We start from the raw sequence: 26,743 nt of genomic DNA on the forward strand, positions 1-26,743 counted from the left end.
CATGTGCGATCTGCTTGATGCGGATGTTGAGTCATGTGGACTTTTATTGACTTTAGGTTGAAATTATGAGATTTCAAGTTTTACTTAAACCTATTCCACTAAAATCACAATTTTGGATTCGTTAATCGTTGGATCAATTTCAAATTTGGAATGTAGTCTTGCAACCCAATTTTGCACGTTCGGACCGTTGGGATTTGCAATATAACATTTTGAGTATGAAGCAATAAAATTGAAGCTGGATCAGCTCGCCCAGGCGAGCCAAATTTCGCCTGGGCGAGTGTTACAGACTACAAATATGTCTAGCAGCATAAAAGAGCCATTTCTTTCTCATTCTCTTCCCCTAAACCCTCCCCCAACACCCCCAACCTCCTCCTCCACCACCATTGACGACCGGTGACCGCCACAAGCCGCCTTTGCTTACCGTCGGACCACCACACAGAGAAGAATAGTTTAATCGGAGCAGAATCTTGAAAACTCAACTCAAGGATTCGGTAGAGAACAAAGTCTCCAATCCTTCATTCACGGTTTCTTTGAGCTAATCGTGATTCTAAGTCTTCTCCTTGTTAGTTTGAGCATATCTTTGCATCTCTTCTGACTTGAAAATCATTATTGGATGTTTTTACATTTCCTTTGAAAAACCCTTAAAAAAGAGACGTTGTAAAAGTTGCCTTTTTATAAAATAAACTTTGTTTTTGTAACATTTGTTGAACCCTGGTCACAGTGGCGTGATCAAAATTTCAAAATGATCTCTCTTTGATATGAATCTCAAAACACTCCTTTAGCCCATTTTTAAATTAAATGGATATTTGACCCTAAAAGTTAATATTAACCTTGTCTTTGAAATCTATATTGAATTATCTTTGATTTGGTATATAGAGCTTTGCATTTGGACGAACGGACGTAAACCTAAGAGATCTTAGAACAACGCCGCAAGGAACTAAGAGAGATATAGATAGGTGATGAGAGTTTATTGTTTGTTTACAACTTTTGATACCATAGTTGGGGTCAGAGAACCTAATTATGTATGTCCCTGTGCATGTTAGTTTTCAAGGGAAACCATGTTTTTAACTAATGAAATGTGATATATTTGTTATTAACATGTGTGCTGGTTTTCAAGTAAAACTGTGTTTTTAATTAATGAGATGTGATAAGTTTGTTATTGATGATTGAAATTGTCAATGATGTTGTTGTTGTATTGATTGAAATTTTTGGGAAAAATCTTAATTATAGAGGAGACTTTGCCCAAAATTTTATATTTATTCTTCTATTTACTTCGTTATCAAAGGTGAGTTTATTATTGTTATTGTTTTCTTATTAATGAGTATCACATACTCATTCTCTCTATATTTATATAAAAAAGTAGTTGTTTAAGTTGTACCGATGTAATTTGATCCCTTATATATATATAATATTATTAAAACTTATAAAAACATTATAATTATTAAAATATTATTATTTTTTAGTTTATAATATTAAGACTTTTTTTATGATGTTTTTGAATATTTTTTTATTTCTCAATTATGGAATTTTTTAAATCATTGAAAGAACATAAATAAATTTTCACATAAAATTATTTGCTCTTCAATTATCAATTTTTTAATTAAGTTATTGAAAGAACATAAAAGAATATTTTGAAATTTTTAGTTATTGAAAGAACATTTTTAGTTATTGAAAGAGTTCCAAACAAATAACCCTTAGTTATTTTCCTTATTGTTATTATTATAGATTATTTTATATGAATATTGCACTTCAAGTTTTCGTTTTGATAATATCAACTCATATGATTGATTTAGTAACATGTTTTATACATAAACTATTTCACTAATTAATTGACTATAGTATTAATTTTTTTTTGCTTTCACTTTTCAAACCTATTATTTCAAAAAACTTTTATATCTACATCTTAGAATAAGAAAATTTATATATAGTTTGTCATGAACCTGCGTATTTTTCTTATATGAGAATTTTTTATTGCAACTTTTTTTTATATAATTTTTTTATATAACTTTGTTAAAATATGATTGTTTTCTTAATTTCGTTGAAAAAATTATAGATTTTTTCTCTCTTATATTTTCATACAAATTTTGAATCGCATAAGAAAACAATATTTCTTTCAATCTTTTCACAAAAACTTGTAGAAAAATTTCTAGTTTTTATTCAGTACTAAATGGAGATGAAAGTCATACGAAAAACTTTTAGGAAGTATCATAAAAACAATTTGTTACAAAAAATAGTTAATATTTAAATAATATTATTAAATAATAAAATTGTCTATAAAATATCATATCATTAAAATTATGTTTAATTTATACATTATAATTTTATCTATTTTGGCCCTCCAAATTATATTTTAAGATCTGCCACTGCATAAAAGCCTTAACCCAAGTTATTTCATAAAACCAGTATGGTCTGGTCTTGATATAAATGGCATGTTCGGTTCAATAAGAGGCCAATACTTCCATGGACAACCTTGCATATGGTTCATTATGAACCACTTTTATACACCATTGGATAAATCCCCTCAAAATAGAGATTTAGTGTACCATATGTATCAAAACACCACCCTCCAAAATGAGTCAATAATTGATATTTTTTTTTACTTAAATATATTCTGATTCTTGATATATACTTAAATTTTGTATTTGGTCCCTAATAAATATTTGTTTTGTGATTGGTTTTTAATATTTGAAAAGTTTTATGCGGGATCCCTACCGTTAGAAAAAATTCATTAATTATTGATGTGATTGTTAATTCGACATGTAGACAAACTACTTGTAATATCTTATCGAATTAAATGTGACACGTAAGTTGATCATGTGATGTTTGACATGATATTATATTTTAATTAAATTAAAAAAACAATTTTAAAGATTAGGGTTCATTTGTTGGTTAAGCCCCTGCATTAGTAGGCCCCCTCCTTTCCTGAGGAATAACAGATTGATTAATGTACGAAATGGACCCAAAAATGGATGAAGGTGAGGGAGGTTATGGTGAGAGTGGCGATAAGGGTTTCTTGGGTGAGGAAGTAGATGACAATTAAGAATGATGATTCGGGGTTCTAGAACAGCGACATCGAAGAAAAAAAGCCTCTGCCGCCACCATCAGAGGTTCCGAATGTTGTCGAGGTTTCAACGATATAGGAGATCTAAATACCTTCGACTTCGATTTCGACCTTCTTGATAAACTCCACTCTAACCCCACCGATGTCTTGCCCTTGGTACTATCTCTTTCTCTCTCTCTACTCAATTGCACATGTTTTCTATTTTAACTTCTTTTTTGTTTTTGTTGTTTTAGTTTGAAGCTGCAACAACTTAGGTTCTCGTGAATTTGAAGACGAAGGTGGGTGGGAATACCAAAGATATGGAGGATTAGACCTCGTGATGTTCAGATTTTAATTTTCTCACATCCAAACAGGATCTTGTGTCGATGATATTGCTTGGGGTAAGTGGGTTTGATTATGTTTTTTGTGTTTATTATTCAATTTGAGATGTTTTCTAAATGCTTGAAGTTTCTTGGCATTGAATCAACAAATCTTATTGGGGTTTTCTTTCTAGAGGCTGAATATGTATCAAAGCTTGTAAAAATTGCTGGATTACTAAGGCAAAGGCCACTTGTGTTCCACTAATATGTAAACATAAATCAATAGATGAACAAATTTATTTATTTTTTCTCAAGAAAGGAGGGGACCAACTGATGTAGGGGCTAAACCTGCAAATGAACCCTACTTTTTTTTTTATTGTTTTAATTTAATTAAAATATGATGACTAGCTTATGTGTTACATTTAATCCAACCTAGTATCACAAGTAGCTTACTGACGTATAGAATTAATTAACTATCAAATCAGTCGTTAATGAATATCTTCTAAGAATAAAGATTTCATACAAAAATTTTAAAATATTAAAGATCCATCAGAAAGCAAAATTTTAATAAGAACTAAATATAAAATATATATTACAAATCAAAAACATATTTAACCCTTTCTTCCTCACGACAACTCAGTCACCGTCATGGTGAACAAGGACTCCTTTGATGAGAAAGACACCCGCCGCAACCTTATCAAGCAGAACCACTGCAAGCTTCTATTCCACTCATCGCCACCACAATCTCGTCATGCAGAACCATGGCAAGCAAAAAAATGACAACAACGAGTTCAATTCGCTTTTCCTTATGCAACTCCACAACAGGTGTCTTATGCAACTCCACGCCTCCGTCGTGTTCTCCACCAAGTACATCATGAATGAAACCATAACGAAGCACTTGCAAATCTGTGTTTCAAATATGATAATTTTTGTTTTATTTTTCACATCTATGTTTGAATATGATAATTTTTGTTTTATTTTGGAGAGGGATATGTAAATAAAGGTGGGGGATTTCGAATTTAGGCTGGAGAGAGAGAAGAGAGAAGAAAAAAAAGTAGAAAGAACCGTCACTGCCATATATTGTCTCCAACAACGGTGAGCGGTGAGTGGTGTCTGATGGCGGTGAGTGGTTGCCAGAAAGATTGTTGGAAGAATCTGTCGTGTTGTGCCTATGATAATATTTAGGCAAAATTACACTTTTGGTCCCCCATTTTAACTCCAATTTCACATTTGGTCCCCAGATAATTTAATTCACGAATTGGGTCCTTTATTTTGTAAAAAAAATGCAATGTTGGTCCCCGACGTCGCAATTGTATGTTGACCGTTAAAGTGATAACGTTGACTGCGGTCACCTCCAGTGCTGCCTCACCGTCTTTCCTTTTCCTCCTCCCAAAAAAACGCCAAACAAAGAAAAAGCAAGTGAAACGGAGAGAGAGACTCAGTGAGTTTCTCAGAGCAAGCTTTTTCCTCTCCACCGCCACCACCCATCCTCCTCCTTACCCCTTCGTCGAGTCCAAGCTTTTTCCTCTCCCAATCCCACCCCCTCCCCTTTCTCGCCGCGCCTCGCCTACCTCATCCCCAACTCCTCCGCCGACACTGCCGCCATCCTCCGCACACTTTTCGCCCTCTACCACCCTCGCAACCGCTATGTCCTCCACCTTGACCGCGACTCCTCCCCGGAAGACCACCGCGACACCTCAAGCGAAGTGCTTCTCGGGACAAATGGCAGAAGGGAAGGTTGCTTGTTATTCTCAACTTCAACAATTTCGCTGTAACACTTCTTCTCTCATTCTCGCAGTTTCACATTTTTACAACATTTCTCCATATTTTATGTTTTAATTTATGGGATATGGAGATTGTCTCATACAACATTTCTCCAAATTTTATGTTTTTATGAGACAACTTTTTATATATGAAAAATATGAAATTTTCAATTGTCTCATATAAGAAATCATTGTAAAACCAAGGGGGAGTAAACTATATGCAAATAGATATTTTCTTTGTTGTTGCTCCTAACTACAGGTGGTTGTCATCATCAAAAAGGGGGAGAATGTAAATCATGAAAATTTTGATGATATCAAGAAGAATTTGCTTGAGAAAGGGGGAGGGGGGGGGGGGGAATGTAAATCATGCAAGCTTTGATGGTGTAAAGAAGAAATTACATGTTTGTCATCATCAAAAAGGGGGAGAATGTGAATGTATGTATACATGATTTTGATGATGTCAAAGAAGAATCTAACAAGGCTGCTTCAAATGATAAGCATTTCCTTCATGAATAATTCAAGATTGCTTCAACAAACAAAACCTTGTTTCAAGATTCACTAAAGACCAAGCCTTGCCTTAAAACAAAGTGCTTTCAAGATATGCAAGGCTCTGGTAATCGATTACCAGGAAGTGTAATCGATTACCAGAAGACAAGGTATAGAAATAGCTGTTGAAAAAGGTTTTGAATTTGAATTTTCAACATGTAATCGATTACCATATGTCTGTAATCGATTACCTGCAACGGAACTTTGGAAATTCAAATTCAAAAGTCACAACCCTTCAAATTATAACTGTGTAATCGATTACACAAACATTGTAATCGATTACCAGTGGAAAGTTTTCAGAAAATCTGCCAACAGTCACATCTTTTCATTAGATTTGTGAATGACCATCAAAGGTCTATAAATAGGTGACTTGGGCACGAATTTTAAAGAGAGAGTTTTGCTTGGCTATCCTCTCAAAAGACAATGAGAGAGATTCCAAAAGAACTTCATTGTCAAATGCTCTCTCAAAAGAAATCCTTGACCAAACACTTGCAAAATCTATAAGGATTCTTACATGATCTTCATTGTAATATTCTTCTCTTGAAGAGAGATTTCTTCTTCCATTCTTCTTATTCAATGAGATTGGCTAAGAGATTGTGAGTCTCTTGTTGTAAAGCATCTTAACACAAGGGATGGGTTGTCCTTGTGTGGTTCAGACTTTGTAAAGGATTTTACAAAGATAGTGGAAATTTCAAGTGGGTTGCTTGAGTACTGGACGTAGGCATGGGAAGTGGCCGAACCAGTATAAAATTGTGTTTGCATTCTCTCTTCCCTGATCTCATTTATGTTATTGCAATCAATTTTGTCTCGCATGTTTAAAGAACATTATTAAATTGATTGTTGCTGCTTCTTCTGCATTCTAAGCCTATCCCTCTTAAGATTATTGAGGCCACAAGGTCCAACAGTGATTTGGGTCTGATTTTGATTTTGCGTTTGTGGGATTATGGTTCCTAAGAGAACATGTTTTGTGGTGCACTAATGTTGTTCGATGAAATGCCCCACTGTCGTGATATTTTTCATTGGCTGGACCCTTTGCATTGGAAAGCTTAACCCATTTCTAATTCTTTGTTTCATTTTATATTCAACGTCAAGAATTGTTCTCTATGGCTGCTTGTGCTTGCTTGAGCTAACATGCTCTGTTGAAAGCATCATTCTCAGTTAGTTTGTATTGGGAGTTTCATGCTTTTGCTTGGTTTTAGGAAGAGTAATCGAAAATAATCTGATTCACGAGCTTGTCCAGGTGGCGCTGGGTAAAAAAAAAATGCAAGGCTTTCCAGAGAATCACTCAAACGTTGACACATGGTAGTTAACGTCAGAAGTAAACGGTCAACGTTCGATTGAGGCGTCCAGGATCAATTTTGCAGGAATTTGTAAATACGGCGACCAAATGTGTAAATTAAATTTTCAGGAGACCAAATAGAAAATTAGAGTAAAACTGGGGGACTAAAAGTACAATTTTACCTGATATTTATCTAATGATTAAAAAACATAATTCATAATGAACCATCTATAAGGTGGTCTAGCGTAGTCTACTCCTCAATAAGAGGTTCGAACAAGTCAAACTATCAATTCCTGATTGGTCCACCAAGATGCCTGTGAGGTTCAAGCCAATTTTTTAAAAAGTTAAAATACATTTTTTGACATATCGTAGCCAAATTAAAAGTATACTAAAAATAATAACTTATTCTAAAAATTCAAAAAAACCACATAAAGCAAAAACGGCGTCGTCAAGCGCCGCTTCTCTAGTGCCAAGTGAAAACAGAGAACCCTATTATTCTCACTGTTGTTGGGATAGTAGTAGTAGTAGGCATGGAGGATGAAGCGGAAGAAACGAAGAGCGCGGCAAGAATATTCGTCGGAGGATTGGCAGAAGCCGTGAGCGCCGAGGACCTTCGAAGCTTATTCGCCTCTCTGGGCTCCGTCCAATCCGTCCAAACCATCCGAACCAAAGGCCGCAGCTTCGCCTACCTCGACTTCCTCTCCGACCCCAAATCCCTCTCCAAGCTCTTCAGCAAGGCAAGCACCAACTACTCTCTCTCTCTTTTTTTTTTTTAACCGAGTCGAACGACGTCGTGTGATTCATGTAGCGGACCTCATCTGATAGGATTAGTAGTATAACTCTAGATAAAGTGTTTACACGTCACAAAGGTCGTAGATATGGAGCAAGGTTTTAAATATCGGTCACGATGTAGCAAATCGCAGACAAATGCGGTCCCAATTGTGGATGCAGATAGTTAAAAAACCTTGATGTTGCTGTCCAAATCACGGCTGCGGACCGTTTCATTTTTAAAACCTTGATGTGAAGTGTAAAATGATAGAGATAACTCCCAAACTTAAGGAACAATATACCAATCGTACTACTAAGTAGATAGTTGTAACAATGGGTGCGAGTTGTATGATTTTGATGTATTGCCTTGTTCTGTGTAATGTAACTTTTTTTTTTATCAGCGTGTAATGTAACTTAGTTGTGTATGTGTAAGATGTTTGTGAATGAATTATGTTTGGAAATGTCGTTTTCCATTTGACTATGAATGTGACTTGTGTATGCTGAGACGAATATGATATATTGATATGTGATGCATGATGCGTATGTGTATGAGATGAGGATGAAGTGATGTCACGGTAGATGAGTAAGATTTGAAATGTTAAGGGAACCTACATGTGGGATAGGATTCTTCAAGTGATGTGTTAAGTAAAGTCATGTGCATCCTGTGTGATCATGCATCATGAATGTGCATAAGTTTTTAAACGGGAGATAAGACTTTGTTGTTTCCTATAACTAATTTTAACTTTCTGTTGATGTGGCAGTATAATGGGTGTCTGTGGAAGGGTGGAAGGCTGAGGCTGGAGAAGGCCAAAGAAGACTATCTTGTGCGTTTGAAGAGAGAATGGGAACAAGGCACTCTAGATGATGCTACTCAAAAACCACCCACTGCTGCTTCTGAGGAGGAAATGCCCAACACCGCACAATCTTCCAAGTCAAATACCAAACACCTCAATATTTTCTTTCCCAGATTGAGAAAGGTCACTTATTTAGGTGTTTGTTTATCATGTCTTCATTTTTTAGAATATGCATTTTAATCTTTTTTTTTGGTCAGCTATGCATTTTAATCTTGTGGGTTGGTCTTGTGATGGTTGGGTATTGGGAGGGTAAGGATGATGTGTAGGCAAGGCAATAGGATTGGAAGGAGTTAGATTGGTTATCTTTAGGTGCTGTGAATGGTACGTGTGGAACTAGTGATTGAGGTGTCATGTGTTTCATGGTAAGGGGAAAACTTAGATGCACTTACTTGGATGCTTTTGGTGTTGTTCTCTGACCAAAGTTGGAGTTTCACCTTGGTAACCTATGCTGACTTTCAATGCAAGTTTTTTTTAGGTTGATTGTCGAGGTAAAACTCTAATTCTGATTCGATAGCAAACACCAAAAGCATATAAGGAATTGCATCCAAGTTTTCTTCTTATGTTAAATTGAAGGAAGAAACTTTCGTTGAGTTAATATTCAAGAATGTGTAGAAATCATGTTAGGCCTGTTACTGTTAGGATGGGCCCTGTTAGTTAGGCCTTGTAAGTTGAGAGTAGGACTTGTTAGAATAGGTAATTAGTGCATCTCTAATAAATAGAGGCTGAACTGCAGAAGATGAAAGGGGAAGGGAGTTAGTTGGTGAGGATTAGTTTTGGGTGGGAGAAACTCGGCTCTCTTTTTCCTGTGGCAGTCATTCTTGTAGATTTTGCCCTCATTCATTCTGAATTCTGATACCACACTGGTGCAGATTAACCATTAGGGATTCATTCAATAAAAAACTCATTCCATTCTAGTTTCTGATCTAGTTTCTATCAGAGACAAAGAACAGACATTTAGGCTTGATTGTATCGCATATCTGGGCAAATGGAAATTTTTTTAGATATCCGAGAGCTGAATTTTAGGTCTGAACAAAATCATTACATGTCTCCCAGAATTTTGGATTAGAGACATAATCCCATAATGATGGAGACAATCTAACAGTGTAAATAAAATAACACCTAAGTAAGATAAACCCAAGCCCGAATACAGCCATATGCATGGGGACATGTGGACATGTGGACATTACTGCATAGCCCTGGGATGGGACTAAAATATAAAATAATGCCAAAAAAAAAATTTCTTATCTTGACTATGATCGATTTTGGAATCAGCCTATAATTGTCAGTAGTGCAGAATGTAGAAAATATTTGCTCTTTAGTTTACACTTTAGATTTCTTGTTGCTATTTGCATAAAGTGTTGTCTGTTGATGCAAGATCCAACTATGAGGATTTACTTCAATCAACTAATAAATAGTGCTCCTCTCTGTTGCTGCATCTTTGCCAAGGAAATGCATTATCACCAATATTTGCACTTACCAAAATCTGTATGTACTCACGATGGTAAATTGTTGTTTTATAAGTTATGTAAAATGCATTTTCAGTGCAATGATTTTGATTTTTAAATTGCTCTATTGATTTATTACATACAACAACAACAACAACGCCTTATCCCACTAGAATGTTAATAATTCTATAGAATGTATTCTTGCCTTTGCATTATTACTAATTATGTATAAATATATTAGTTCTAAATTATTTGACTCGGTTTTTACATGTTACATATAAACCTTTGCAGGTGAAATCCATACCTTTCAGTGGAACTGGAAAGCACAAATACAGTTTTCAGAATATTAAAGTTCCTCCTCTCCCTGTGCATTTTTGTGATTGTGAGGAGCATTGTAAGCCTTTTGTCCCTGAAAGAGAAAAGCTATCTATTGATAGGACAGCTGAAAGTGGTGGAATAAATGATGAGGAGATTAGCATAATGAATGCTGTGATGAACAAGCTATTTGAAAAAGAACAGGTTTCCAATGCCAAGAACCTTGGAGAGGAGAAGGATTCTTTTGAATCACCTGATGCTTTACATTCTGATGAATGCGAAGATAGTGCAACAGATGAAGATGATCTCATTATTAACGTGGAGACAAAGAAAAATAAAACATCTTTAACAGAGGACAAGGAACTTCAAAGGATCTTGGAAAACCAGGTATTTATTTTCTTTTTCTGGGCTGGGGTGGGGGGAGTTTAATAAATTAAGGTCTAAGTGGTAATGCCTGTTTCCTTTTATCAAGGAGTAGGTAGTCTATTCTATCTAATTGTTGTATTCAATCTTCAGGAATCATGGTTTAATAAAAGAAAAATTGCTAAGGAAGAACCCAACAAGAGCACGCTTCTAGTGCAAAAAAGGAGTAATAGCAATCCTGACAAGAACAAGAAGAGAAAATCACTTCCCAAATTGGAAGTGTCTACTACCCCTGGAAGCAAGAGTAATATGCAGACCCTTCCAGATGAGGTGGGATCTGATGCACAGCCTACTGAACTAGAAGATGATTTTGGGGAAAAAGTTTCATGGTCTCAGAAGTCTTCATGGAGAGAACTTCTTGGTGACAAAGGCAATACTTCTTTCAGCGCTTCTCTCATATTGCCAAAGTTGGACTCTGGTGAGAGTCAACAAAGATCTGACGATCAATCCGCACCTGTATCTACAAACAACAAAACTGAAAACATGGAAAGGGATGGGCACCTAGGGAGCAAACCTGCCGATGCACCCGTGATAGAGGAGCATGCCGAAGCTCAACCTACCAATAAACAAGTGATAGAAGATGTTGCCAATAATAAGCATAATGTGGCACCTAATAAGACAGGCAGAGGAGCTTCATGGCTGCAAAAACAATCCTGGACACAAATGGTTGGTCAGAATAACAATTCATTTAGCATTTCAAATATTTTGCCTGGCATTACTTTCCCAGAGCCAATGGCCAAGGAGGCCATTATGGAACCTGCCATTTCCAATGATTGCAAGCACAATGGCGTAGCTAAGGATACTGTTAATGTTGTCTGTGATGGGTTTAACTCAAGGGAGACTATACCAGGAAAGAGTCAGCATACCAGTGCCAATGACATTGCTTCTGCTTCAGTAGGTGAGGAAAAAGGTGAAACAAGTCCAAGGGAAAAATCCACTGAAAATGTTGAAATAGGCGAAACTTGCTCATTTATGAGAAGTGCTGCATCTTTGAAGGAATGGGCAAAAGCTAAGGCTGCTATGAGTGGATCACTCAAAAGAAAACACGGTGAGAAGGGTGAGAAGGAAGATCGAAAGGTTCCCATAAGGCGGAAATATGACGGTTGAGCTACATTACCTTTCGCATGGTTTTGTGCTGTATCATATGCACTCAGTTATTGTTTGCTTAGTGCAAGCAGATGAAAGTAAAAGGTAATGAAGGGCAAATTAATTTCCAGACACTTGGATAAAAGCAAAATGATATTTATTTGGACACCATTTTCCACGCTTTTCTTCAGTGATATCAAGTCTGGCTCAGACTGGTTCGATCTGAACCGGTGATAAAACTGGTTCAAATTGGTTGTTGGATCGGAAATCTTATGTAACCATTGTGATCCAGTGATTCGATCATTTGAACTAGTCTGAGTGAATTGGTGACCTGCTGGGTTTCCAAGTGAATTGGTGTATTTTGAATTTTTTTTTAATTTTTAAGGTACAGTATGAATTTTTTGAAGTTTGAAATTTACAAGTTATGAATTATTTAGAAATTTTTTTACCTTTTTTTTCCTATCAACTAATGTTAGTTGTTAATTTTTGTTTCGAGGGACATTTGAATCCAGAATCTTTTTTTCTTTCTTCTTCCTTTACTATTAAACCAACCTATCAATCTTATTTATTTATTTTTTAACTTGGTTCATGTGGTTTGACAAGTATATAATGTGAAAATTTCCTTGTTTTGTTATACGAAAATGAAGCAGAATGACGAAAGAAATTACAATGAAGTTAACATTGCTCATGAAAAAAAAGTAAAAATGCTCAACTTTGATGTCATTGTTTGATTGTGTTGCTCTACGCGCTAGTTGAAAAGATAATATTGATTTTTTCAGGGTCCAGAGTATATTTCAGTAACCATATAAATTTTGAGCAAATTATAGCAACCGAGGTTTCCAGTAATTAAATAAATACTCTTTGTTTTTTAAACAATTACATTCACTTTCTTGTAGGGGATGTTACTGTAAGATTTGAGAGAGTGTTAATGGGATTGATTTAATGTTTTCAAACATAAGAGGATATTTGTGTAATATTTTCAAACTTAAAAAGAGATTAGTGTAAATAAATAAATAAATAAATAAATAAATGGAGTTATGTGTATTATGTACTTTGATAAAACATAGTGTTATAATTTGTTCTATTTTTATTATATGTATTTCTTTTTATTTGATTTTATACATGCTTTTTTTGAGAGAGTTATGCATCATTATTAGAATATAAATGTAAGATAAAGTCCTATATCAAATAAAAATAAAAAAGTTAAACATTATATAAGTGAGGAGAAAACCTATAAACTTGATTCTTAATATTCTAAGATGTAGTGTCAAATTCATTTATATGATTGCCTTAAGTTTAAGGGAGAGATTGTTGGAGTATAAATGTGAGATAAAGTCTCACATCAAGTAAAAATGAAAAATTTAAATAACTCATGTTTACCTCCTCTATTGCATAACATGTTGTATGTTGCAACTAAAATGACACCAAACATATTAATTTGTAGAGTAATCTTTTAAGTGTCTTATGATTAATTTAGTAATGTAGTTAAAAAAAATATTACCACTGGATACAAGCATGTTAGGTAAGTGTATGACAAAAATTTTATTTCAAACTTTTTTTCCCCAAAACTCGTTTTAAACGTAGCATAGAGATTTTTTTTTAGTATAACTAGGAAAAGCTATACTTGCATAATTATATCACAATTATTGATATAACTAGTGGATTTGGATCCTTTCTAGCCGCATTTCATTCCAAATATGGAGCATTTTGTTCTCTCTCATATTAGTGGATTTTTTTTAGTATAACTAAGAAAATCTATACTTACATAATTATATCACAATTATTGATATAATTAGTGGAGTTGCTACATGCCCCTCATATTCCCTATTGACACTTTCCCCTCTTTTCCTATGCATTGAATATCAGCATGTGGTTCTATATATATATATATATATATATATATATATATATATAAACCATTGTCCACTTCACATGCATAAAATTTTGTTTGTAGAAACTTTTTACTTCAACTTGTAGTAGATTCCTGGGAGAGATGTGAGACTTTCTAGCAGTGTGGGCATTGGAGCTTTGGAGTGTGGTGGGATGGTAGGGTGTAGTTGCATGGTATGAGAATTGAGTCCCACATGTATGAGATTCTAGTAATTGTTGGCTTACTTTGTACTTGGAGTGATGGTGAGAGAGAGAGAATGTAAGAGAGTGAGCGTGAGAGAGAGAGTCAACGACAGAGTGAGAGAGAGAGCCAACGATAGAGTGATACACTGAGAGTGAACGATCCTCCAAGGAAGCACAACCGAAAGACGGCGAGTACGAGTGGAAGACGGTGAAGTACAGGAAGAGGCGGTACCTGCGCACACAAACATAGGACGTGAAAGGGCGTCTACCGGAGAACAAGTACCACCGAAGGAACTGGAGGGATGCCTCGGATATTACCTCGTTCTACTTCACCAGGTTCCTGGAGGAAGTAACTCAGGTGGAGCTATGGAACCACTTCCGACAGTGGGGGGAGGTAAAAGAAATTTTCCTCCCCAAACGGAGAAACAAGGAAGGAAGGCGATACAGTTTCGTTCGTCTCAAAGGTGTTGAAGATAAGAGAAGAGTTGAAAGGGACCTGGACAACAGCTTCATAAGGGGACTCAAACTACATGTCAACATCCCCAAATACGGGCGGGGAGAGACAGCGAAGGAACAAACCTTTAACAAGCGCGTGCATAAGGAGGTGGCCATGGTCGACAAAATTCGTATGGAAGAAGCTTCTCGCAGAGCAGCAGGGAATAAGCCAACCCACAGGACCTATGCAGAGGTGTTGTCTTCGCCGATAAACAGGGGAAATCACTCGAGCAAGGCAGACAATCATTTTCCTAGCAATCGGGGATCATGCTCTACGCTCACATTGGACATTTCCGATGATGACAAACTGCGTTACGAAAACGTATGGGTGGGAAGATTGAAGAAGTTGGAGATTTTCGAAAGACTAGAAGAGGAAATGGCATGGCACCTAGGCCCAGGTGTCTCGGCCAAGTACTTGGGGGACGACATGACCCTTCTTCTCAGAATCTCCTACACGAGAGCGGCAACGATTATACGAGATGAGACAAAACAAGGATTATCCCTGTTCTACTCCATGGTGAAATGGAATCCTCAGCTACGGACCGGTAACAGGCTGGTATGGCTTCGCTGCTGGGGTATTCCGCTAGTCTCGTGGAAGATGGAGAACTTTCGCAAGTTAGTGGCGCTGGTGGGGGATCTTGTCGACGTTGACGACAATGTCGAGCACATGCAGAGGCTTGATAGGGCTAGGATCCTTATCAGGACACCTTGGCCACCATTAATAAAACATGAAGTTGTTGTCCATATTGAAGGCGAGAACCATCGCGTATTCATGGTCGAAGAAAACGGTGGTGCGGAGTCAAATGGAGACCGGTATGGGAGGAGTGCTTGGGGATCCTCTGATGAGATTCTTTCTGATGAAGCTGACACGACAACCTTACAGTCGTGGTCGAACGTCGCGTTTTCGATACTCGACGCCGGCATTCTCGCTGTTGACGGAGAACTTGTCGCCGACTGCCACGATACTCCCCCAGCTCTATTACCCACTAGTCACGCGAGTGTAGACGACCCAGTGGGTAACGACCGTACTGACAACGAGCCTGCTTCAAATTTAATCTCGAACAGCAAAACCAGCCCAAAGAGGAAAGATTTTGAATTTGTCAAAGGTCAAACTTCAGCCTACCCTGCCGGTTTTGATGAAATCGCAGTAGATAGAGGAGAAAAGTGTGATAAGGTTGCTGAAACCAGTAATCAATGGACCACACCTTTAATTCATGCCTTTGCAATCCTCCCTGCTGAGCTTGCGGCTGGCCCTATGGTCGGTCATAATATGGACAACAACTATGACCAAATTGGTCCTCACACCCCCCATTATATCTATTCTCAACCCCACAACATGAAGCATCTTGGGCCTTGCCCACTTACCACCCCCGAGGCCCAAGTTAAGGAGTATGATAAGCATAAAGAGCAACAACAGGAATTGCAGGTGTATTCAAGGAGAAGGGATTGTAAAAAGAAAATAGCCCAACAAGATGGCCTGACTGATGAAAGTAATGTTGTACCACAAAGAGAGAATGAAGATAGTACTGACAAGCAATGTGAGCTTATTTACCAAATGGGCCTCACCCATCAGGGGGATATCAAGCAGATTAAGGGATTAATGGAAGGCATGGAAAAGAGAGATAATGTGCTGGCAGCTGAGATTGGAGAAAACATTTTTAACCATGATGATACTCTCATATAATTGCAGAGGTCTGGGCAGGGGAGTGAAATGGGCTGCCATTAGAAAGCTTAATTTAAAGTACAAAGTGGATCTGGTATGCCTGCAGGAAACAAAGAAGGAGAATTTCACCAAGAACATTTGTCAAAACATATGGGGTGATTCCACTGTCTCCTGGGAAAGTGTTCCTTCAATCCACACAGTTGGAGGCCTACTTTGCATGTGGAACAACTCACATTTCGAGGTGGATAGGAGGGTTAAAGGCAGGAGTTTCCTAATGATTGCAGGGACATGGATTAAGGATAATTTGAAGCTGTTCATTGTCAATGTATATGCTCCATGCGATCTTGCTGGGAAGAGAGAATTGTGGGAGGAGCTGAGGCAGCTAAAAGAATCTAATCCTGAGGGCTTATGGTGCTTCCTTTGGGATTTCAATAGCATTAGAAGCCAGGATGAAAGAATAGGTTCATCTCACAGGAGTGTGTGCACATTTGACAGTTCTGGTTTCAATGATTGGATATCAGACATGGAAATTCAGGAGATTAAAAGCTTTGGTAGCAGATTTACTTGGTGTAGGCCAAATGGATCTATGAGGAGTAAGCTCGATAGATGCTTGGTTTCAGAGCAGTGGCTAGTGAAATGGCTTGACTCTTCTCAGCAAGTTCTCCATTGAGATTATTTTGACCACTGTCCAATTATTTTGCAAACAGATTTGGTGGATTGGGGCCCTAAGCCATTTAGGGTGAGGGACTGTTGTCTTAATAATAAACAGTACCAAAATATGGTTAAAGAAATGTGGTGTGGAGACCAACAACTTGGATGGGGTGGTGTTGTGCTAAAAAACAAATTGAGGAACTTGAAATCCAGAATTAAACAGTGGAGTATACAGAATGAGGATGTCAATAATAATAAAATTCTGCAACTGAAACAGAAGCTGCATGAAGTTGATTTAATTGCCCAGGATAGAACCCTGTCGGAGGATGAAGTTAAGTCCATGAGGTCCATTCAGCAGGATCTGTGGGAGGCTTCATTTGCATATGAATCACTCTTGAGGTAGAAATCAAGGATTAAATGGCTTAAAGAAGGTGATAGTAATACAACATTCTTTCATAAATCCTTAAACTTCAGAAGACATTATAATGCGATTCAAGGCATCTTCATTGATGATGTTTGGGTTCAGCAATCTAAAGTGGTTAAGGAAGAAGCTGTTAAATTTTTTGCTAGTAGATTCACTGAGGAAAGCTTAAACAGACCTACCTTGGATGGGGTTCAATTCAAGAGGATTACTCACACGCAAAGGGAGGAGATGATTGCCCCTTTTACAGATCATGAACTTATGGAAGCTGTGTGGAGTTGTGGAGGAGAGAAATGTCCTGGGCCGGATGGATTCAACTTTAATTTCATAAAGGAGTTTTGGGGGGTCTTAAAACCAGAATTTAGGAGATTCGTGGATGAATTTCATGTTAATGGAAGCTTCCCTAAAGGCAGTATTGCATCCTTTCTGGCCTTAATACCTAAATCACACCACCCCCAATCGTTTAATGACTATAGACCCATCTCCCTCATTGGCTGTATGTACAAAGTAATAGCCAAATTATTGGCAAACAGACTTAGCAAAGTGATGGCTGACCTTATTGATGAAAGGCAATCGGCTTTCATAAAGGATAGACACATCCTTCATGGAGCCTTGATTCTCAATGAGGTAGTAGAGGAAGCTAAAAGGTGTAAGAAGCCAACACTGGTTTTCAAAGTGGACTTTGAAAAGGCCTATGACTCGGTTTCATGGTCATTTCTGGAGTATATGCTGGATAGGATGGGTTTTTGCCTTAAATGGAGAAATTGGATCAATGCTTGTATGCAATCAGCCACTGTATCAATCTTAATAAATGGCAACCCTACAAAGCAATTTGCCCCCACTAGAGGGTTGAGACAAGGGGATCCTTTAGCCCCTATGCTTTTCAATATTGTAGCAGAAGGCTTGACTGGTATGATGAGGGTGGCAACAAACAAAGATTTGTTCAGAAGCTACTTGGTTGGGAAGCAGAAAGAGCCTGTAAATATTCTGCAATATGCAGATGATACAGTGTTTGTCGGTGAAGTTTCATGGGACAACATAATTGTGTTGAAGGCAATGCTTAGGGGTTTTGAAATGGCATCTGGTTTGAAGATTAATTTCTCAAAGAGCTATGTGGGGATATTTGGAGATGATACCAGTTGGGTTCATGGTGCAGCTTAGTTTTTGAATTGTAGGCATATGGTGACCCCCTTCTACTATTTGGGGATCCCTATTGAGGCTAAACCATCTAGCTGTATGGTGTGGGAACCACTGATAAAAAAATATGAAGCCAAACTATCTAAATGGAATCAAAAAACTCTATCAATGGCAGGGAAGGCTACTTTGATTAATTCTGTTTTAATAGCATTACCCATATATCTTCTGTCTTTTTTTAAAATCCCACGAAGAGTAGCTCTGAAATTGGTATCCTTGCAAAGAAATTTTCTGTGGGGAGGGTGTCAAGAGCTCAACAAAATAGCTTGGGTGAAGTGGGATGTCATTTGCCTCCCCAAGGAGGTTGGGGGCCTGGGGATCAAGGATATTGCCAAATTTAATGCAGCCTTGTTGGGAAGATGGGTGTGGGCCTTATCCTCTAACCAGAATCAATTATGGGTCAGAATTCTAAATTCCAAATATGGTGGTTAGTCAGATCTCACAACTGGCAGAGATAAAGTTTGGCATTCCCAATGGTGGAGGGACCTTCGAAAACTATCTCAACAGCCTCAATTCAGCTCTATCCATCAACATATGGTTTGGAAGGTAGGGGGTGGAGACAAAGTCAAATTCTGGGTAGATAAATGACTGGGGGCTGATTATAACCTGCAACAACAATTTAATCAGCTGTTCTTGATCAGTGGACAGCAGAACAATACTATTTCCAACATGGGAAGATTCTTTCAGGGCCAATGGAGTTGGGATCTAAAATGGAGAAGGAATTTATTTGACCATGAACAGGATATAGCAGTGGATTTCATGCAAACAATTAATAATATTCAGATTCAGCCTCATCTGCAGGACACTATGCTGTGGAAAGCTGATTCTTCGGGTGTATACTCCACTAAATCAGCTTATAGACTACTACTAACTACTAACAGTCAGCTTCCAGAGCCCAACATCTACAAGACAATATGGAATCTGAACATCCCCTCAAGGGCTGTGGTTTTCTCTTGGAGACTTATCAAAGACAGATTACACACTAGATACAATCTACTTAGAAGAAATGTATTCATTCCGGATCAAGTGTGTCCACTGTGTGGTTATTACCAAGAGGAAGCTGGCCACTTGTTCTTCAACTGTAAATTGACCAGCGGATTATGGTGGGAATCTCTGAGGTGGAGTAGGATAGTTGGTCCACTTGCAGCTAAGCCAGCAGCTCAGATTGCCCAATTCTGTGATGGTTTTGGAGGTGGGAAGAATCATAAAAGATGGTGTCGATGGTGGATTGCATTATCAAGCTCAATATGGCAGCATAAGAATCTCTTGGTATTCCAAGGCCACCGGTTTGATCCAGCCAAAGTGATGGAAGACGCTTTACTCCTAACATGGTCATGGGTAAAGACCAGAGATAAAAAGTTCTGTACTTCGTTCAACCACTGGTCTTCAAATCTTGGGGACTATTTTGGTTAATTTGGGTTACTCAGATCTAGATATGTGGTGGGGTCATAGCTTGGTTTTTATTTATGCTGGTAGATGTTATCAGGTGCCTTGCACTTATGTATAAGTCACCAGCAGTACCTCTGGTGTTGCTGTTTCTATGATTAATAAAATATACTATATTTGTTGCCTTCCAAATATATATATATATATATATATATATATATATATATATATATATATATATATATATATATATATATATATATAGGAAGTTCTATTTTGGACTTTTCATGCCAGTAGCTTGTTTGGACTGCATTGGGGGACTAAGAGTGGAGGGTGTTTTCTATTGGACATTTCATATGAACATGGTTCTACATTTTGATTATATATTTTGGATGAGTTCTTATAAACATAAAAAAAGCAATTTTTACGGCGGATTTATGAGTTCTTATAAACATATTTTGTAAAACACTTTTTAAAGTATTTTTTAATGTCAATTCTGACTCTTATAACAACAAATTTTTCCTAAGCTTTAAACAATCTATATATTCTTTTACTATCAGGCCACTCTAGATGTTCCTTTGCACACAAATTAGTCTTAGCATTTTACAAACGGTTATACAAGTCAAACACTTACCTTGTGTTTAGATCATGAATTTTAAAATTTTAGATTTGAAATGCCTAGAATTTAAATTGTTTTAATTTTAATTTCTTTCATTTTTGAAATGCTTTGCTTGGATAAATCAATTCAAATTTCTTTCATTTTAAATTCTTTGTTTAGATAGGGTAATTCAATTTTCTTCATATGCAAAATTTCAATTTTATATTTTAAATAGATGAAATTTTAATATTAAACTTTATAGAAAATAAACACAATCTAATTTTAAAATATTAATTAAAAATATTTTTTAATTTTTAATAATTATAAATACAAAATATTGATAATTTTAACTAGGATTGTTTTGTCTGAGCACAACCAATGATGTTTTTAAACCGACATCAACCAAGGCTATTTTTCAGTCGACATCAAATAGGGTTTTTTTTTGTCAAAGTATGCTGGGAATATTTGTCAGCTGATGTCAGGCGGGACTATTTTTTGGCTAACGTTGATTGAGTCTATTTTTCAGCCGATGTTGGCTAGGTTTTTTACCAACGTCGGTTAGGGTTTGTTTGGCCGACACCGGTTAGGGTCTTTTCGAATGACATTGACCAAGGCTATTTTTGGCCAACGTCGGCCTAAAAAATCCTAGCAGGTGTTGACAAAAAAATCTACTCAATATCGACTAAAAAATAGCTTGGTCGATATCGACCAATAGAACCTACCCGATGTTGGCCAAAAAACATGATTGGTGAACATTGGCCGAAAAATCCATAGTCGAAGTTCGCTAAAAAATAGCCCTGACCAATGTTGGACAAAAAACCCTACCTAACACTGGCTATAAAATAGCCTTGGTTAATGTTGGCTAAAAAATAGCTCTGACTGATGTCGACAGAAAAAATTCTAGTGGATGTCGACTGTAAGAACCTAGTCGATGTCGACTAAAAATAGTCATGTTCGACGTCGGTAAAAAATGCCTAGCTGATGTTAGCAGAAAAAACCCTAGCCAACATCAACCTAGCTAATGTGGTTAAGAAATAGCTCTAATTGATGTCAGTCAGAAAATCCTAGTCGATGTCAGCAAAAAAATTCTAACTGTTGTCGGTTAAAAAAATCTAGTTGACATCAGCCAAAACACCCTATCTAACATCAGCTAAAAAATAACCCTAGCCGATATTAGCTAAAAAATAGCTTTTGCTGATATTGGTTGGAAAAACCTAGCTGACGTCAGCTAAAAAATCCTAGCAGGTGTCTACTCAAAAGTTAGTCATGATCGATGTCAGTAGAAAAACTCTAACCAACGTCGGCCAAAAAAATCATTGGTCAACATCAATTGAAAAAACCTGGATGACAATGACCAAAAAAATCCTTGGTTGACGTTAGTAAAATTTTTCCATGACTGGCGTCAGTGAGAAAATAACCCTAACCAACATCATCTAAAAAAAATCTTAGCCAATATCGGCAAAAAATAACTTTGGTTGACATCATACAAAAGAATTCTGACCGAAAAAAACTCGACCGTAAAAACTTTGGTTACCCGTAGTTATGAGTGTTGAGCGAACAAAAGTCGCGAGCAAGAACCTGAGTTAGAGTGAACATCTCCGAAAAAAGAATTTCAAATTCTATATTTTTTGAAAGTATTTGAAATCCCATTGTTTTAGTCAATCAAAATGATTCATAAAATACCAAAAATTAAATATCCTTTCAAATATTCTATCCAAACAAGCTATTTTATCATGAATCCTTTTAAATTCCTTGAAAAAATGAATTCTCATGTTGAATTGCTCCATCCAAACACACTATTAGTATTTTTCTTTCAAGATATACAAAATATTTTGAGAGTTTTTCAACTTAGGCAATTAGAAAGAATAAACTTAAAAAAAGAGAAAAAACTATATTTTAAATATTAACTTATGGTTCGTAACTTTAAATATTCAAAGTTTATTATATTTATAATCATTATCCAAAAGGTGTTTCTTGTCCCTAAATGGTTTTATTTTCTTCATTCTACTATTAAGCTGGCCAAACAATTTTAAAAATAAGTCCTTAAAATTATAAGCTACTTATTTTCTAACAAAATAAAATAAAAGACAGGCAGCTTTTGAAAAGCTACCTAGAGGAACTTATTTTTAGCTTATGTGGAGCTTCTTCTCCATGGACCTCCCTTTGATTCATGAGTGATAGCATTTTATCTTTTTTTCTTTCGATTTTACGTATACAAGAACGTCACATCTTTTTTATTTTTATTTTTTATTTTTTAACTGGGCACTTATATATGTTACCAGGTATAATTCCCTTTTTTTAACTGGGCAAAATATGTTACCAGGTATAATTCACTTAAGTTGTATACTTAAGTAAACATAAAGTTTAATTATGTTAATTAGCTTAATAGTTATAATAAATTGTCTAATATAAAAATATTCAAAAAAATATATAATATTTATCATTATTAATTTCGTAAAGTATAATGTTGGAATAATAAATTAAATATTATAAATAATATAATAGCTAAAATAAATAGTGTAATATAAAAAAGGTGTAGGGAAATGAGTGAAAAATAAATAAATAAATAATATATTTTATTTAAAAATGATAATAATAAAATTTAATAAATATTTAAAGATAAAAAGGAATAAAATATAAAAGTTTGAAACTAAAGTTTTAAAAACATTACTTTAAATAACGTTTTAAAAAAAGTTAAAAATTATCAAAAAAAATTTATTTACCATATATTCATATAAGTTTTTGAGCTCGTGAAAAAAGTATGAGTACTCACGAGTCAATACAGACTCATTATCTAACCCGACCCAATTATATTAGATTAGATTTTTAAAGTATTTGAGTTAGACCTAACACTATCCAATATAGACCCGATTATACTCGGGTTGGGCAACAGGTTGTGAATTGTCAACCCACAGCCCAACCCAACCTGACCCAATCATATAATAATCATAATAAATATTAATATTATTAATAAGAATATAATAAAATAAAAAATAAAAATAATGAAGATCTGAAATTTTTTTATGCAACAAATTTGTATATTCTATATAATTATATTGTACATTTTAAAGAAAATTAATTGTTTTAAAAAATCTATTTTTTTTTTAAATTTCATATTCTGATTGACTCAACTCGATCATGATCCAGTTAAGTTGGATTGAGTTTGACAATAAAATTATTAGAATCCAATCCAACCCAATCCAATCCAAGATTTTTTTAATTGGATTGGGTGATAAGTTTTACTAAATTTGATTTAACTCAACTCGTGTATATCCCAAAAAAATAATTAAAAACTAACTTAAATGATTAAATGACTTGCAAAACATAATATTTATATATATCACTTTTTGTTCGTAACTTTCTCTTCTTCTCTCAATCTTTTTCCTCCCTCTACCCAAATAGGGTGAATGTTTAATTTTCCATTTTGGATAATGTAATATTATACAGTTCTTGTGGAATGCATGTGATAGCACCTAATTGATGGATATGTGAGTACGATCAAAATGTTAATGTTTTTTTTTTAATACAACTAATGCTTACATAAAGCTTTTTTTTTTACTCTTCAAATAATATGTTTGAAGCTAAGACAAATTAAAAATAAATTATATATGTACCCGTAGAAAGTTTTAAAAAAAGTGACAAATGACTTTAGGAAATAGGAATCATATAACTTTATTTGTATAACAACTTACACATGCAATGCAATGAAAGAGGCTAATGAGTAATCCTTCGTCCGATAGTAGAACAATGTCGAAGGAGTGAGAAATTATTATTAGGATGGAAAGCGCTAAAAAGGGGAAATACATGGAGTACAACAAGAACTGAAAGAAAAAAAAACACCATAAAAAGATACGAAATATGAGAGAGACAACATGTGGAATTGTGGATGGAGGCGATGAGTTTATTTTTTCATAGACCACATGTATATTCCACTAGAGAAGATAAATTTAAGAACACTGGATATTAGGGATGTTCCCTCTGCAGGTATTGAGAAGCAATGTCAAGGAAATTGGCAAGTTTAAGTTGATGCCAAGAAGGTTAGCTCTGAGGGCAGTGCAAAGGCAAACACCAACATCAACATCAGCCAAACCCTGAATGAGGGTGCAACAGGGGAGGGTTGGTGGTGATCCTAGTGTAACATTGACCAGGTTCAACACATTGGCACACACACCCAATCGAAGTACATTTATAGGACATGTACCGTTTTGAGAAGGCATTGGTGGTGGGGTTGAGATTTGAGAGCTCACCATGGTGAATGAAAGCAAATAGAGACACATGAGTAGTGCAACATAAGTGGATGCAACATTTCCCTTGGAAGCCATCTTACACAACTAAGTAGCTAGCACAATAGTTAGTTTTGGGATGCTTAGATTGTGAATGGTGGAGAATGGTTGGAATGAATGTTGGAGAAGAGCAATGCGGGGTATTTATAGTCAATTGATTTTGTGATTTTTGGGGTCTTTGTTTTAAATTAAATGGATAGTATTTCAGCAAACCCATCACATTAATTATAAGTGAGATGTCGAGTTGTTTACCTTGAGTGGTAATATCGATTTTAACACATTATTATTCGAGATAACAAACATATCTCATTAATTATGAGTGAGATGCCGCATGAGTTGTCACCTTAACTGACAATGTCTATTACTACATTTTACTACTCGGGATAAAATATTTTATTCGTTCCAAAATGATTGTAGTTTTAATCTTTAATTTTTCTTTTATAAATTATCTGATATTTAAATATATTTTCCAAATTTATCCTCTAAAAAAATTATTATCTAAAAAGATTTAATAATATATTTATTAAAATTAAAGAAAAAATAAAAATATTAAGTAAAATTATCCCTTAATAAATACTATTTTTTTGAAATACTTATTTTTCTTAATATAGTATATATAGTTTTACACACATGCATGTGTGACTCTTTTATTTAACAACCAAAAGGATAATACATATTTTCTAATCAAATGTAACATATTAATTTAGATAAAATGAAACAGTAATTTCAATCTATTTATGAATATAACATAAAATGATTTAAAAAAAAAACTATTACACGAACTATTTAAACATTTTAATTTTTTTTCCCTTGGCCATTGCTTCTTCGGATAAGGCCAAGGACCAACCCTGCTAACTACACCAGGGTACTTGTGAGTCTAACATTTAGAAAAAATAAAATGTTACTAATCCTAACATGTCTAAACATTTAATGCCACAGTTCATAAAATTTATTTAAATGACATAACCTTGAGTGTAATTCATGACATCCTACCCAACTCTAATAAACCTAACTCTTTTGAACAAGTCCAGTAACTGTTTTAGAGCTGACCAAAAAGATATTCCAATTCTTATATAAAAATTATGATAAAATCACATTTACTTTAAAGAACCTATACATAAACATAATATAATTTCTGTTAAAAAATAAATAAATTAATGTCTATACATGTGTAAAATAATTTTACACCATCATTCAATCACAAATCATTATTTAAATTAATTTAAGATAATTATTTTAAAAATCAACAAATTACCATACATGATGTGTTGTGATTAAATGATTATGTAAATTTTTTTACACTTTTAGTAAATAACCTTTTTACTAAAAAAAAGCATAATACATTTGTGTACAACTAGTGTCGTATTTTGTGATGTTTGAGCTTTCTTTCATTTAATTTTAAAATATAAATAATTAAAATAATATAAAATAAAATTTATTTTAAAAGCAAAATATTTTAAATAATAGTAAATTTTTATTTTAAAATAAAAGATGATAAAATATAAAATTGTCTTAGTTTTAAATTAGCATAATAATATTTTATATTTAAGTCAATCAAGACATTTAAGCCAACCACATAAAAGTGTGTGTCAAATAACTTTCTTAATTTTAGGAGCTTAAGAAAGATGACTTGTGACGTGAAAATATTTAAACAAACAAACTCCTCCATAGAAGATAGCATAGTACCCTTAGAATAATATTTTTTATACACATTGAATATTTTTTTTTTAATTTTTCAATAGACAAAAAAATATCGTATAAAATTCATAACAATAATAATTTAAAATTGAATTGAATTTATATACATTATCATTATAAAATATTTCTATAAATAGACACTAAATCAGATTTTGACTATATTTATTTATTTTTTTCATCGATAACAATCAAAGATATATATCAATAATTTTATAATAACTCATACATTTTCCTCAATCACTAGATGGCTTATATTTATAAATTCAATTCCTAAGGCCATGCAAAAATAAAATGTACAGGGATCTAATTTCCTACTTTGGGGCCGGGATGCTCTATATCTTTTAGCCAAGATATAAAATGAATTAATTTTCCAAGTAAAATATTTTAATTTAATGTAAAATTATATGGATTAGAGAAAAAAGATAATATAATATAAAATCAT

At 34.9% G+C, this 26,743-nt stretch overlaps 3 protein-coding genes across 4 annotated transcripts; 2 read left to right on the top strand and 1 right to left on the bottom strand.

Moving 5' to 3' along the window:
* The first annotated feature begins 7,420 nt into the window (after positions 1-7,420).
* LOC100778779 (protein REPRESSOR OF SILENCING 3) lies at positions 7,421-12,279 on the top strand. 2 transcript variants are annotated; one of them, XM_014762020.2, is made up of 5 exons: positions 7,421-7,685; positions 8,478-8,706; positions 9,946-10,055; positions 10,307-10,717; positions 10,847-12,279. In XM_014762020.2, exons 1-5 carry the CDS (start codon positions 7,479-7,481, stop codon positions 11,858-11,860), a joined length of 1,971 nt encoding a protein of 656 aa, XP_014617506.2. In that variant the 5' UTR covers positions 7,421-7,478; the 3' UTR covers positions 11,861-12,279. The 2 variants fall into 2 exon arrangements, with proteins under 2 accessions (XP_014617506.2, XP_003533832.1); XM_003533784.5 differs by lacking the exon at positions 9,946-10,055 and having other exon boundaries at positions 7,422-7,685; positions 8,478-8,693.
* A 6,478-nt stretch (positions 12,280-18,757) lies between these two features.
* LOC102660652 (uncharacterized) lies at positions 18,758-19,749 on the top strand. The gene is made up of 2 exons (XM_006588000.2): positions 18,758-18,882; positions 18,978-19,749. The coding sequence occupies exons 1-2, from the start codon at positions 18,758-18,760 to the stop codon at positions 19,747-19,749; spliced, it is 897 nt and encodes a 298-aa protein (XP_006588063.2).
* Positions 19,750-24,267: 4,518 nt separating this feature from the next.
* LOC100779303 (putative lipid-binding protein AIR1) lies at positions 24,268-24,642 on the bottom strand. Its single transcript, XM_003533785.3, has one exon. It carries the CDS (start codon positions 24,640-24,642, stop codon positions 24,268-24,270), a length of 375 nt encoding a protein of 124 aa, XP_003533833.1.
* Between the last annotated feature and the right edge of the window lie 2,101 nt (positions 24,643-26,743).

The sequence above is a fragment of the Glycine max genome, chromosome 9 (assembly GCF_000004515.6).
Source record: "Glycine max cultivar Williams 82 chromosome 9, Glycine_max_v4.0, whole genome shotgun sequence".
NCBI lineage: Eukaryota > Viridiplantae > Streptophyta > Magnoliopsida > Fabales > Fabaceae > Glycine > Glycine max.